This window comes from Apteryx rowi, unplaced genomic scaffold, assembly GCF_003343035.1.
Source record: "Apteryx rowi isolate R43461 unplaced genomic scaffold, aptRow1 scaffold_17, whole genome shotgun sequence".
Lineage (NCBI taxonomy): Eukaryota > Metazoa > Chordata > Aves > Apterygiformes > Apterygidae > Apteryx > Apteryx rowi.
Genome location: NW_020447974.1, coordinates 3,184,315 through 3,197,672, shown reverse-complemented (window position 1 = coordinate 3,197,672; position 13,358 = coordinate 3,184,315). Strand labels below are relative to the sequence as shown.

The following is a 13,358-nucleotide window of genomic DNA, read 5'->3' as shown; positions in this document are numbered from 1 at the left end:
CTCCAATTAATATTTTGAATTATTTTTGAAAAATATGTAAATCATTGCCCTCTTGTAGCAATGAGTTTGTTTGCTGCATGGAGACCCCCCCCCCCTTTTGTCTGTGTCCTGCTACCTTTTAGTTTAATGTTCCTAGTTCTGGTATGAGAAAGGGTGAAATTGTTCCTGTTCTTTTCCCCCATGCACTTGTAATTTACAGCCTTTAGGTAATGCTGACAAAAGCCACAGGTGCTCAGCAATGGCAAATCTTCCTGGTACAGGGGTGCACAAAGCCTCCTGTGCCATGTAACTGATTAACGCAAACAGGAAGGCAGGGCTGCTGTGGTTTTAAATTCACAGAGTTTAAAACTGCCCTTGCATGGCAAAACCTCTTAGAAAGGTTACATCTTCCTTTTTGCACAGTTTACAAGTGATGTTGGCACTGTACATACCAACAGGTCCCTACAGCAGTCTTTAGAAAATTTAGGTCAAGGTATTAAAAAAATCAGTGGTGCAAATAGTGAGCTAAATTGTTTACACCCTATTGAGACCAGCATGTTTTGTTAAAACGATTCTAGCCTACCATCTGTGAATGGTCCATTAGTGTATTGCAAGGCTGATAAGGCAAAAATTGGCATTTTCTTTTCTACAGTCTACAAACCAGAGTTTCATATTACATGCTTACAAGATTTATTTGACGTTTTAATCTATAAATACACAAGGTTTTGCATCAGTAGAAGCACAGGAATTTTCTCAGTGGTCGTTGCTACTGTTTACATATTGAACAAAATAACAGGTAGTATTGCATATGAGTAAGCAAACTTTGGTTCTTTTCTATCTGGGGAGGCCTTAAGGACCAATTTCTTTCACTTGTTAAACAATGGCTTGCAGAGGACAGCAAGGCAGATGAAGGCCACACTGAATGCTACACTCTGGGAAGCTTGGAACACTGTAAAACTTGATCAGTTTTTTGAAGGCGCTTTTTTTGAGCATCATCACCTCTTCAGGCAGCCTAGAAAGGATTTTGGCATTTGTATGAGACTCTCTCTTGTCAGCAGCTCCTGCTTTGGGGTTACATTGCTCAAGACCACCAGTCATTGGCACACTGTTGCAGCTAAGGGAGCGTGCTGTCTTTTTCTTGCCTTGAACAGATAAATAACTGAATAAGAAGGAGGATAACTTATGTTTGGTAACATCTTGGACATCTTCTGGAAAACAGTCATCTAGAGGATCCCCTTGACCTTCCACTTGTTGGTTAATCACACATGTACTGGGACTCACTGCTAACTTCTTAGGCTGAACTACTATTTTTCTGGACGGTGTTTTGTGTTCTCCTTCATCTAGATAAAACTGAGAAGCATTACTAATGGTATTAGAACTAGGCTTAACTATCATATTAGGGATTCTTGCCCCATCACCAGAACTGATGCGGTGCAACGCATAATGCCGGCTAACGATTTGGGCTGCAGTGTGTTGAATGATGTCCCAGTCTTGCAGAATATCTTCCCTGGTTGTGAACTGAGATGTTACAGTAAAACGAATGATGAACTTGTCATGAATGGTTGCTGGAATAAGGAAAATCTTGCCAGAACTGCTCAGTTCTTTCAGGAGCTCTTCTGTCAGCCAATTGGGACCCTGTTTTAAATATGGATAAGAAGAAATACTACAGTTACAATTGCTATGACATCCAGTCATCTTTGTAAGAATTCCAGCATTACAAATTCTTACATGAAGAGTTTATTCACAGTTATTAATGTCTGGGGAGAGATCAGCTGCAGTCAGTTCATTCCAAGAGAGGATGCAAATGGCCCAGTCTTTACCTTTAAACGAAACACAACCAGTCCGAGGTGTCTCTTGGCAGGAATTTCAAAGAGCGGATCACTTTTAACCAAAGATTCAAAGAATTTGGCTGTTTCAGTACCCTATAATTAAAAAAAAAAAGTAGTTATGCATTAGTTTGTCACAGACCCAATATAAGACACTAAATTAAGTAGTTAAAACACATCATTCCAACATGAATGATAGCAAAACTGAGAATGACAACAACTAAAATTTTAAAGACTGTCTCTATTTGTCAAAGCCTATGGTAGGATCAGTTAAGAGTCTGATCCAAAATCTATTTTCAGTGGGTTTTGCAGATCCTTACAGACAGACCCGTGACAGCAAACGAGTAACTGGACTATACATAGGAGTTTTCTAGAGAAAGGTTTGAAAGTCCAAGTTAGAATCATCTTGCAATAACTATTGATCCACAATATGATCCCTTGTATTTACATTCCACCAAGGATTTAAGCCTGTAGATTTTCATAGCAATGGGTTCACCCAATAGCCGTCTATCACAGACTGCCTCCCAAACAGCTGCCACTTTGCCTCAAAGAAAACCTCTACAGATTAGTACTCCACAATTTGCAGAAGGCACTGATATATCAAGTTGCTTTCCATTGCCTTCTGCTTCCCAAAAGTGTACAGGGAAAGCTTTGTCTACGTAGTAAATCTTTTCAGATTACTTAAGATTAAAATCAGCATGCATTTAGTGTTTACATGCAAGGTTTGTATGTCAGAGGATTTCTATTATTCATCATTTTATCACTGAGTTTAAACAAACTCAGCTGCCAATAAATGCACAATGTTTATGCTTGTATTGTTAATTCACATACATGCCGGACGTGAGCTTGAAGCTTTTTCACCCCGAATGAACGAATCACAAACCACAGCTTCAAAGAACGAAATCGACGACTTAGTGGAATTTGCCAGTGCTGGGAAAAAACAAGAGTGTATCAGCAAGTGCAAAAACAACAGAAAGGAGCGTCCTCTTACACTACAGCAGTTTGATACTTCAGACCTGTACTCAGGTCAGAAATCTTTATTGACAAAGAATTTCACATCAGTGAAAACTAACTGAGCCTAGGAAATAGCCATCAAAGAAGAACTATGTCTACATATTTTTCAAGTATTTGGAAAAATAAAATTTTGGCTATTCCCCTTAGTCTACAGCATAGTTATGTTTAGAATTTTTAGTTAATTACCAATTTATAAATAGCAACTCCTGTTTACACTTAAAGAGCCTTATAAACTTAGATGTGCCAATCTACACTTTATGACTGAGTGCTCACTTCAAGTCCTGTAATATGCATATTTAAGTGCTGTTCTGAATGGTTTCCCAAATCGACTATAAGCAGTTGGAACAGATATAAGATTAGACCCTTCCAGAGAAAATAACATTTACTGCATGTAAGAGTGACGGAACACGTAAAAAAGTACTTCTAAGGATCTACAGAATGACTTGCAGAGTCCTATTTAACCACAAGAGGGACTCACCGATTTTTTTTCTCTACAGACGCAGACACACAGGCAGACACACACACAGACGTTCACTCTCTCTAGTGAAAAGCATTATTGATTTAAAGAAACACAACAATTATAGTTTCAGGACTTGGGTGAGATCACAGCTGAAACAACCGGTAGTTGAATATTATGTTGTTTTACTGTACTGAAATCTTCTACAAGATGGATCTAAACTGAAATGCCTCATAGCTCTTCTAATAGCTTCATCTGAAGGAAAATGTAATTCATTCTACTGCTGTTTGCGAGCAGGGTGTTTTCATTGATTACTCCTTTCTCTATTGTATTACATATCAGAGATATACATAGAACACCCAAAATGCTATCAGGAGGAATTACTTCCTATAATACGATGCACAAAAATGACTTTCTGACTAGAAAGGCTAGGGTACATCCCCAGCTGTATAAAAAAGTCCCACTATAGTCAAGTTCATGACACAATGCTAAGAATTAGCTTATTTGCCTGCAGAGGGCAAACAAAGTCTTTAGGCATGCAAAACACTAATGTCATGCTCTTATTTAACTTAATCTCTATATCTGAAAGCATTTCTATGCAATTTTATAATCAGCTTTCACAAGCACAGCTCACTTCAAAGTTCTATTATTTAATCTGCAGTAGGATCTCATTATGATTGCTTTTATACTTTTATGTAGTAAGACCAGCTTCAAGGTAATCACACTCCAGGGTGTGAGCAATTTGGCAATCTGTGTTTGAACGTTTCATAGGCAATTTAGAATATTAACTCACATGGCGACTTACCATGAAATCAACAGCAGCTCCTGAATTGGGATGCCTGAGGTAGACAGGGTTAACACTGAAGGTTTGATGTAACTTGTATTTATCTTTAACCCTATCAATTGTAGAATGAACTGTTAGCAAAAAACCTGTGCAGCGAAAGACTTTGCAATTTGCATATTATCCTTTTGGTGTTTGTGTTTTGCCTTTACTCACCAAAATCCAGTGCAGTCAAAATGAACCATCATCCATTTAGAAGGATTAAAAGCAAAGGAATCTGCATATTCAATTCCATCCAAGAACAATCGAAATTCAGGACATACAAATGCTGTTCCTGCATATGCAGCATCAATATGAAGCCAGAGTCCCTCAGCATCACCTGTTGGAATTGAGACTGTTGTATGTAGGGGACATAATGAATCAAAGTACGTGCTTAATTTTTTCTCTCTGAAGACTAGGTGCATGGGCAGGGAGCAGAGACAGAGCCATAGGTCTTCAGCAGCTACTTGTCAGAATTTATTCTGGAGTAGAATCTGCAGCCACTTCAAATTTATCTATTGAACTGGCAGCTACAAAGGTTGTCCTACTAACCAGTATTTCCAAAATTCCTTTGCTAGGTTAAATACTTATTTATTTATCCATTATACAACAGTACTGCACTCTGTACCGTACACTGTGTGTATTCCCTAGGAAACCATATATTAAAGATTTATCCATTGGCAAATTTTATCCATCTTGAGTAGAATACATTTTAGCATCCTAATGTAAATCTTACAGAAATAGTGGAAAGACTACCACTGACTCCACAGATCTTTAAAACATAGCTGAAAAACTTAGCTGAGTAGTGTGTCTATTCTCCTTGGTTTGGGCATGAAAAACCCCCATGTTGTCTTGTCTGTGCTATCATAGTTTAAAAACAACAAAACAAGAAATACGCTTACAAATTGGACCCAGCTCTGAGAGACTGTCAAAAGCACAGACACCAGTTGTACCCAAAGTTGCACAAACCTAGAAAAAAACAAACTTGTTAAAATGGCATTTTTAAATAAAAGGATGCATTTTAAAACCAAGCAGGCTATCAATTCAGTCAAAAATGAAATGATACTAAAATATTTGGATTCGATAAAACAGAAATTGTCATATACATTTTAACTTTCAACTAATCTATTTTAGCACAGTAAGAAATGCTTTAGATATATTTTTATGTTGACATTTAGAATACAATACTATGTCAATAACAAAGTTGAACATACAAAAACAGGCACTAGGCCTCTGTTTCTGTCTTCTTCAATGGCTTTCATCAAAGTTTCACCTCTGAGGGAAAAGTTCTCATCCACAGGCAGAAATTTCATCTTCACAAGAGAAATCAAGCTGGCCTTTTCTACAGAAGAATGCGCCTTAAAAAAAAGAAACAGCAAGAAAGAAAGCTCTAAAGCTGAACAACTGTGATAAATTATGGCATTATAAAAGTGATCACAAGAAAAGCAGAGATAAGATCCTAATTATAATTTGGATTAATATAAGCCTGAAAGCTTGTTCTTTGCGAATAACTAAAAGAAATATTACACTGTAATTCTAAGGAATATATACACTCCATTTATTCAAGTACTAGTCTCTAAAATGTAATAATAATCATCCTTATGCTGTGTTTGGAAGGTCATTCATCAAAATTCAAATCTTAAAGGACACTCTAGAAATGGATCAACCTCAGTTTGTTCACTTCTCATTGCTATAAGAGGAGAAAACCCCCTGAAGTCTGCCCAGATTGGGGTTAGGGTAAACCAAAGCCCCTCACAACAAAGGCCCTTTATTTGTATCAAAGGAGACACGGCATGAGCACGTCTGCTGTTGCTGTATTCACAGGGAATGTGTTCAGTTCAGGAATCAAAGGATGGAACAGGCTTCCAAGGCAGAGTCTCAGCACTGTGCAGGTGCTCCTGATTTTCTCCAAGAACAACCTCAAGGGCCTGGAGTGGAGAACCTAACCAGGGGCATCACTGAGGTAGTGCCCTGAGTGGGCCCATCTCTGAATGGAAGCAGACTGTGAAGAAACAACGGCAGAAGCAGCATGACATCAGCACGTAGTAATGAAAGTTACTGGAGTATGGCTTTGCGGAAGACAGCAAAGAAGCGCAGAAATGAGTTATGTGAAAGGGTCTCCTCTGGGCTGCTGAGACCTTGCAAAATGCCTCACCTCACATTGATTCTTATTCCTCATCAGCAGAAAACAACTTTAGAGGGTTCATTCATGCTTGTGAAGCATTTATGTTTGTGTTTTTCTATTGACACAGAAATGCAAATTCACATTGTAATCTATATGGTCTGGATGAGACAAGAGAAGCAAATGTGTTTCTTTGTAACCATAAGAACCTACTTGATCAGACGCGTAAGCGATGAGACGAGAATTGAGTGAGGACTCATCAGTGTCTGGCTCAGAAAGCTTCATTTCCAAAATTTTGTTTTTCCTTGCTGCTAGCAGTGCAACCAAGGTTGATTCACTCACAGTGCTCTGCAAAGACATTGCACTTTTACTGCAGCATATTGCTACTTTATTGCTATTTAGTCAGGGATTTACTAAAATCATTGAACTGCTCAGCTACCCACCCCCTCTTTCATTTCTACAATTGCTTTTCTCAGACACAGTGTAAAGACACTAGCTGATGAGCAGCTCTCTGAGCCAGCAACACAAAACAAAGCCTTCAGACTGCTGCATATTTTTAAATGTGCAAGAGGTGGTGGGGAGAAATCACATTTTCCTTTTTTTCTTCTGTGGCTAAAATGTAGCATCTCCCATGAAAATTATACACCTGAGCAAAGCTCCTTATAATACAGAGAGTCTTAGCACTGATTTCAGGGGATACTGGCTGAGGCTTTATGAAAGAAGATGAAGGTTCAGGCTTTAATCCTGCAGTTCTCAGAGACACAAAGTAGACATGAAAAGAGAAAAAACAATTTCTTATGTGGACAAAGACTTCTGGCAGAAGGATAGTGACAACTGAAGTCTTCCCCTTCTCTAATTACATTAGAATAACTTTGGTGAATACTTTGGTGATGTGAAATGGACTGAAAAAACAAATCTGATTACCTAATTTATCCTTAGTAAATCCATAAGAGCACTAGCTCCTAGTCTGTAACCTATTAAGGACTAAAGCAATAGCAATTCCTATTCCATAATCTTCTACATTTAATTTTAAAATTCAGTAAAGAAATGCCAAATTGAGATTTATCTCTACTTCCCAACACACAGACCAAATCTTGTTGATTTTGCTTCAAGGAAAACTATCAGTCCTTTCAGAGGGAAATTCACTTGAGTGAAAATAGAAACTCTGATGAGGCCACCTCTGTTCTCCCCTACCTGTAATACTCCTCCTCCCATGCTGTTGGGATGGTGGTGCAGAAATTTATCTGGAAGGCCCAGCATTTTAGCCAGCCAATCCATCACGTTCATTTCCAGTTCTGTACAGGCTGGACTGGAGGCCTAGCAATTCAAACAAAGAGAATCAGCTTACTGCCACAAAGCACATTTTAATTAACAGTTATATTTTTAATTGCCTTGGCAGAAATCTCACCTAAATGTGACAAAAGTGCAGATTACAAACTTTGTAGTATTGGATATTTAGACAGCTAGCCCTGTAAGACTATGGCAGATATCTCGCAGAGCACAATACCACTATAATGAGAATGATGGTGTCTGACCAGTTCTGTAACACAAACCTCTATGCTGAGGTTGCAGGTGAGGATGAGCTCTGGGTATCTTGCTGGTTCCCTCATTACCAGCTGCTTTCTTGGAACTTCAAATACAAACAGACTCTCACCAACCTCCTGAAAAAGCTCTCCAATTTACCAGCATCACCTCAGCATTGAGCTTCTAAACTATCAATTATTTTAGACAGTCCATTAAAGAGAAAGATCAGGAGTCATTTGAGGCAAAAATCTGGAAGTGTAATTCACCATATGTGAGTACATGCTTTTGCTCCCTGAAGAGAATGGACACTGATCCCTCTTACAAATGAGGAGAGCTAAGTGGGGCTTTTTGTAGAGCAGTAAAAGTAAGGCGGAAGTTGCTCTGCAGTGTCTGGCTTTCCACTTATGAAAGAATCAGTTTACATTGCAAACTTAACAGAAGTCTATCAAAACTAGACAGAGGACACAGAAATGGGCATTTTTCTGTATACAATGAGGTAATTTGAGACAAGCATATAGAGACTGTAACCTTCAATTATTTATTTATTTATTTTTATAGGTTAATGAACTTCTACAGCTTTCTACAGGGAGACATAAGGCTAAAGATCTGGGCAACTCACCAGTGGAGAAAAGATTGGCTTCAGAATGCCAGTGAGGGCTGCAGAGTCACACAAAACCAAGTAGTGCTGTGTAGCTGCAGGAGGACACTGGACACACAGACTTTCTGGGACAGGCCAAACAACTTCATTTACAAGGGGAAAAGTAGGAAACTTGTTCTCTCAATGGAGCAGTCACAGGTGGTGGCTATTTTATTGCCTACTGTGCTTGTGTAACAGTTTTGGGACTGACACTGGAGGTCAGGCAGCAATGCTCATGTTGGGATATGCAAAGAATTAGGAAACAGACCTTTGTGGTGATTGTCACGCTACGAAGGTTTGATAGTAAGTAAGTAAGTAAGTTTGATATATTTTTGTCATTTCAGCTCTTATTACTTGGTAACTTTTGCTCTTGCTATGACACATTTATAAAATGTCTTCAAATATTTATTTATTTTTATGAGAGAAGACATTTTTAAGTTGTACAAACAACTTAGAATGGTTTAAAGTAAAGAGTTACACAGATTCATAGATCCAGAAGGAATGACAGTGACCTGCTCCCGCACAGTACACATTGAAGAAGAATATCCAAAGTACCAAAAAACAAAATAATTTACCCATGTGAATCCCAAGCAGTTAATTGCATCAGCCAACATATCTCCCAGGAGTGAAGGCCAAGAAGTAAGAGCTGGAAAGTAGGCGTGCATATGCGGGCTCTGCCAATGGACTACCTAGAACAAAGTTAACAAGAAGTTAAGTCTGAAAAGGTCACAAAATTCTGCAGCAGATGTAGCAATTAGCATCTGGTTAGTGATGGGAAAGGACCGCAGCAACATAATATGTGCAATTATAGATCTACTAGCAGAAAGCTACAGAGATAATATCAACAGGAGTACAGCACTAGCAAATGATAACACTGTCGTTATTAGATAAATTCCAAATTGTAGCAAAAGCATTTATCTGAATTAAACATGCAGACAAAGATTTTTCAACAGGAAAGAATGGTCTTTTGACAACATTCCATTATGGCGGCTTTATTCTTGTTATAACAAATGAGTCAAAAAGGTTTATCCTTGTACCTGGAAATCCTTGCAACAAAGTTGCTCCTAGTCATTTTGTCACCATCAAGCAACAGCTTGCCTTTGGTTGCACACAGCAACTTAGAATTATACAGGCCCCCTCTGTACTCCTGAAAAAGGAGCTTAAATGCTGAACAGCAATATAAGCATAATAAAAGTGAATAGCTCTCCTAGACCAGACCAAATATCTACAGAGGAAATTTTAAAACAGTCTTTGTAACACCTTCTTACATACAACGTTTAATGAGGTACCATTACCTCCCTTAACAGAATCTGCAGTATAGACTTACAAGAGGAAGGAAACCCTTATGTTCACAGAGCAGGAGACAATTCTTAAGTGTATATGACTTTGGGCAAGAGATACTTCACCTTATTGTGTCTCAGTCTCCCCAACTCTGAAACTAAGATGATGCTACTTGTCAGGTAGGGGCCTTGTGAAGCTAAATTTGTCGATATCAGAAAATCAGTTTCCTTCTAAGGAAATGTGAAGTATTCTAAAGTCTAAAATACTTCAAAAGTATATTAATTCTACCTCCTAAAATTGTTGTTAGGAACACAACAGTAATCTCCAAGGTCCTTCTCTGGACAAAATCTCTACATGAATTATTCTATATTTCAAAGTGGTTTACTTACTTAAATAAATATTCTGCAGAATTTGTACATTCCCAGGATTTGGGTGTTACCCCAAGTAGTAGTGACTTTTCCCCAACATGATTATACTTTAATCCTTACCCCAGGCATAATAATTTTCTCTATGTCTCCAAAGATGTTGTCCCAGCTGTCTGGGTCCATTGGGGCAGAATCCGGCAACTGAGCTCTCATGTAACCTGGCTGCACATCAGGAGTCACCCGTCTCTCTCTCACACTGCTCAGGTACTGGCAAATGTAATCCACCATCTCTTTCCCTGGAAGAGGCAACTCAGTGCTTTGAGTTTAGATCACAGAAAAATAACGAGTACTAGCACTTCATGCAATCCGTCATTAGCAATCTGTCTCGGAAGGATGCTGCTCCCAGGACAGCCACAGGAACCAGAACACCAGTAGCCCAGAGCCCCAGTGTGGACAAGTCCTACTGTGCCCAGGGGTTTCAGGGCATTCAGAAGCAGAGGATCCTGCACATTCCTCAGCCTCATCTCTCCTGCCTCTCATCACATTTTTACTTCAGAACAGATCATGAGCATATCAGAAATCCACTGAAACCAAATGTTGGCAGCTTCCAGCTGCAGGAAAGTCTACGTTAAGAATTCATCCTACCCCATCCAATAAAAATTTTAAAATATATGCAAAATTTGCAGTAAATTAAACAAGAACTTCTGCTCAATAATTGATTCTGACTCGTCCTCTGAATGTTAGTTTAAGGCTATATGATTCATCAGTGGAAAATACTACTTGATAGTATTTCCTGACAATAAGCCTGTTTCCTTGCCTGTATAAAAAAAATATACTCCCATATTTCATAGTACTAGCCTCAATTCACTGTATTATGAATCATCTCATGAATTGTTGCTGGTATTTATCTGGGAATACACATGACACACCACATATGGCAGGGAGCTGTATGACCTCCTGAAGGTTTCTGATTATTCAGTGAGTGAACATTTTCCTACAGAAAGGACACTGGCCAGCAATCAAAGAGCTGAGTTAATCTCTGCCTCTGTGGCTAGGTGATCTTGGGAAAGCCACTCAATTTTCCCACACCTTATCTGCTCCATCTAATAAAGCTCTTAGTATAGGCTTCACAAGGACTGAAGAGATTGATAGGGTTACTTCAGTGTCATTACTGAAAATTTCAAATGTACCTTTGGAAGTACAATCTATTTGACTACCGACTAGACAGATTTTCTTAAAACGAACAGAAACTGTGCATTTCACAGAAATAAGGATTCCTGTCAGTATGGCACTACCACTTTTGCATCCTCTGAAAACAGCTCCACACCTTTTCTCCACTTGTTAGCCAATCTTCTTCAGCACTGGGACCAAAATTTGCTCCCTATCCCCAGAACTGCACCAGTATCAGTGAATTTTCATGGTTTCAGCTAGGAAAGAGCCACTGAGCATAATACACCCCTAGCACAAAATTTATTCAGAATCACAGGGTTTGGGATCTTTCCCATAGTATTTTACATGTAAGACCAAAAAACATAAGTCATCCACTGACTTTAAATCCATTAGTTTAAAATCTACCCTGGACACATTCTTATCTTCTCAGTCCCAGTAGGTCTCTCGAAGATGCATGTGTGGAGTTTGAGAGTGCACAGCTCATCCTCATTTCTGGGTACCATTCCCAGCCCTACAACAGCTCTTCCCTGTGAGCAAACGCTACCTATTTCCAAGAGCAGAGGAGGATCACTCTCACTCACCTCTCTGTCTGTACTCCTCTGGCTCCATACTGATTTCTTCTAAAAGCTCTTCAAACCTGGGCCAGGACCGTTTCAGCGAGCTGTGGACAGTACCGTCTGGTGCCCTGCTAGATGCTCACCCTTTATAGCTCTCTTTATCTCTCGGACTCACGCATTCTGGAAAAGGTTTAACGTAGGCAGGTTATTGGTGAGCGTTTATCTAACTCCTCCCAACTGAGGGCTTTTAGTCTGTTGATGTTGTACTCTTTTGATGTGTAAGGCAGTATCTCGAAGAGCTTCATCTGCACTAGCCCTTTCCCATTTTAGAACAACCTTTCAGAAGGCTCATGGTAATCAATGTCATGAATATCAGAAACATTAACATCAGACTTGTGAGAGAGAAAAACTCAAGAGTTTCCAAAAACAAATAAAAGCAGCCATCTTATTCTTGTCGACTGAAAACAGCCTAAGCAGTAGTTATACAAAGGATTTTAGGATTGATTTTTTCCAGAAGAGAGCTTCTGCATCTCCACACTTCTTCAACCCTTATGCACTCAGTCCCTTGCTGCCAACAGAAAGGCACCACAACTATTGCTAATTCCAGAGCCACAGTGTAAAGCAATGATCCCCTTTGGGAAATCCTGCTCTTTCAGCTCAGACCAATCTGTACTGCAGGGTAACATTCCTCCATTGTTATCCCCCTACACCGGTGAGCTGGGAAAATGCATCTTCTTCACACACTGTGCTTGCTTTTCTCACATGTGATGTGCATAAGCACTCCAGTTTGGCCTTGTATCTCCAGAGTTCCTTCACACTCCTCTGCCTGGATTGTTCTCAGTTTTGAGGAACAGGCACATAGAGCCCCCTCATTCCAGTTTCAGACACAGAAAACACATCCTGACCTGTCTCTGGCAGCATAGCCTTTGACACTATTTCAATGTTGAGTGCTAATCCTCTTCAGCAGAAGGAACTTGCTCTACACTGATACCAGGCAGTCCTGGGAAAAGAGAGAGTTAGGGCTTACTTAAAAATCTTAATTGTCTAAGCGGACTAAGCACTGTAAAGAGAAATGATTACAAAGTATGCTTGCCCTATTCTTGCTCCTCCTTATGCCTTGCTCCTGGTTATGTCCACTGTTGGAGACAGGATGTGGGGCTAGAAGGACCTTTAGTCTGATCCATAACAGCTGTTTCTCTGTTCCCATGACACAGAAGGGAACTGGCTGCCAGAGCAGCTCCTATTTTCTGCCTGATGCGCTATAATACAGCCTGAACTCTTTTGTAATTCTAGGAAGCTGTTACTTCTTTCTCCACAGTGAACTTTCTACAGAACAGTGTAAAAAACCTTTCCTATTTCTGCTGCGATTAGATATTTGAGAAGGAACAACTGTTTCAGAGATACAACAAAGATGCTCTGATACACACTCATCAGATTAATATACTGAAGTAGAAACATTGATAAAAAAAGGCATTCAGAGCAGAAGTACAAAAAGAGCACACAAAAACATACCATACACTTATTCATTTGCTTTTATCTCATGTTTCTCGGGAAACAGTGAAAAATTTAACAAAGCTGGCAGCATATTTAATATGAACTTAAGGAA

At 39.3% G+C, this 13,358-nt stretch overlaps 1 protein-coding gene across 2 annotated transcripts; it reads right to left on the bottom strand.

Moving 5' to 3' along the window:
• Positions 1-654: 654 nt before the first annotated feature.
• Positions 655-12,283, bottom strand: HDC (histidine decarboxylase). 2 transcript variants are annotated; one of them, XM_026060648.1, is made up of 12 exons: positions 11,777-12,282; positions 10,149-10,321; positions 8,955-9,068; positions 7,413-7,535; positions 6,432-6,566; positions 5,311-5,454; positions 4,999-5,065; positions 4,274-4,436; positions 4,082-4,172; positions 2,637-2,735; positions 1,800-1,901; positions 655-1,614 (listed from the first exon to the last, which is right to left on the bottom strand). In XM_026060648.1, the coding sequence occupies exons 1-12, from the start codon at positions 11,802-11,804 to the stop codon at positions 853-855; spliced, it is 2,001 nt and encodes a 666-aa protein (XP_025916433.1). In that variant the 5' UTR covers positions 11,805-12,282; the 3' UTR covers positions 655-852. The 2 variants fall into 2 exon arrangements, with proteins under 2 accessions (XP_025916433.1, XP_025916435.1); XM_026060650.1 differs by lacking the exon at positions 6,432-6,566 and having other exon boundaries at positions 11,777-12,283.
• Positions 12,284-13,358: the final 1,075 nt, after the last annotated feature.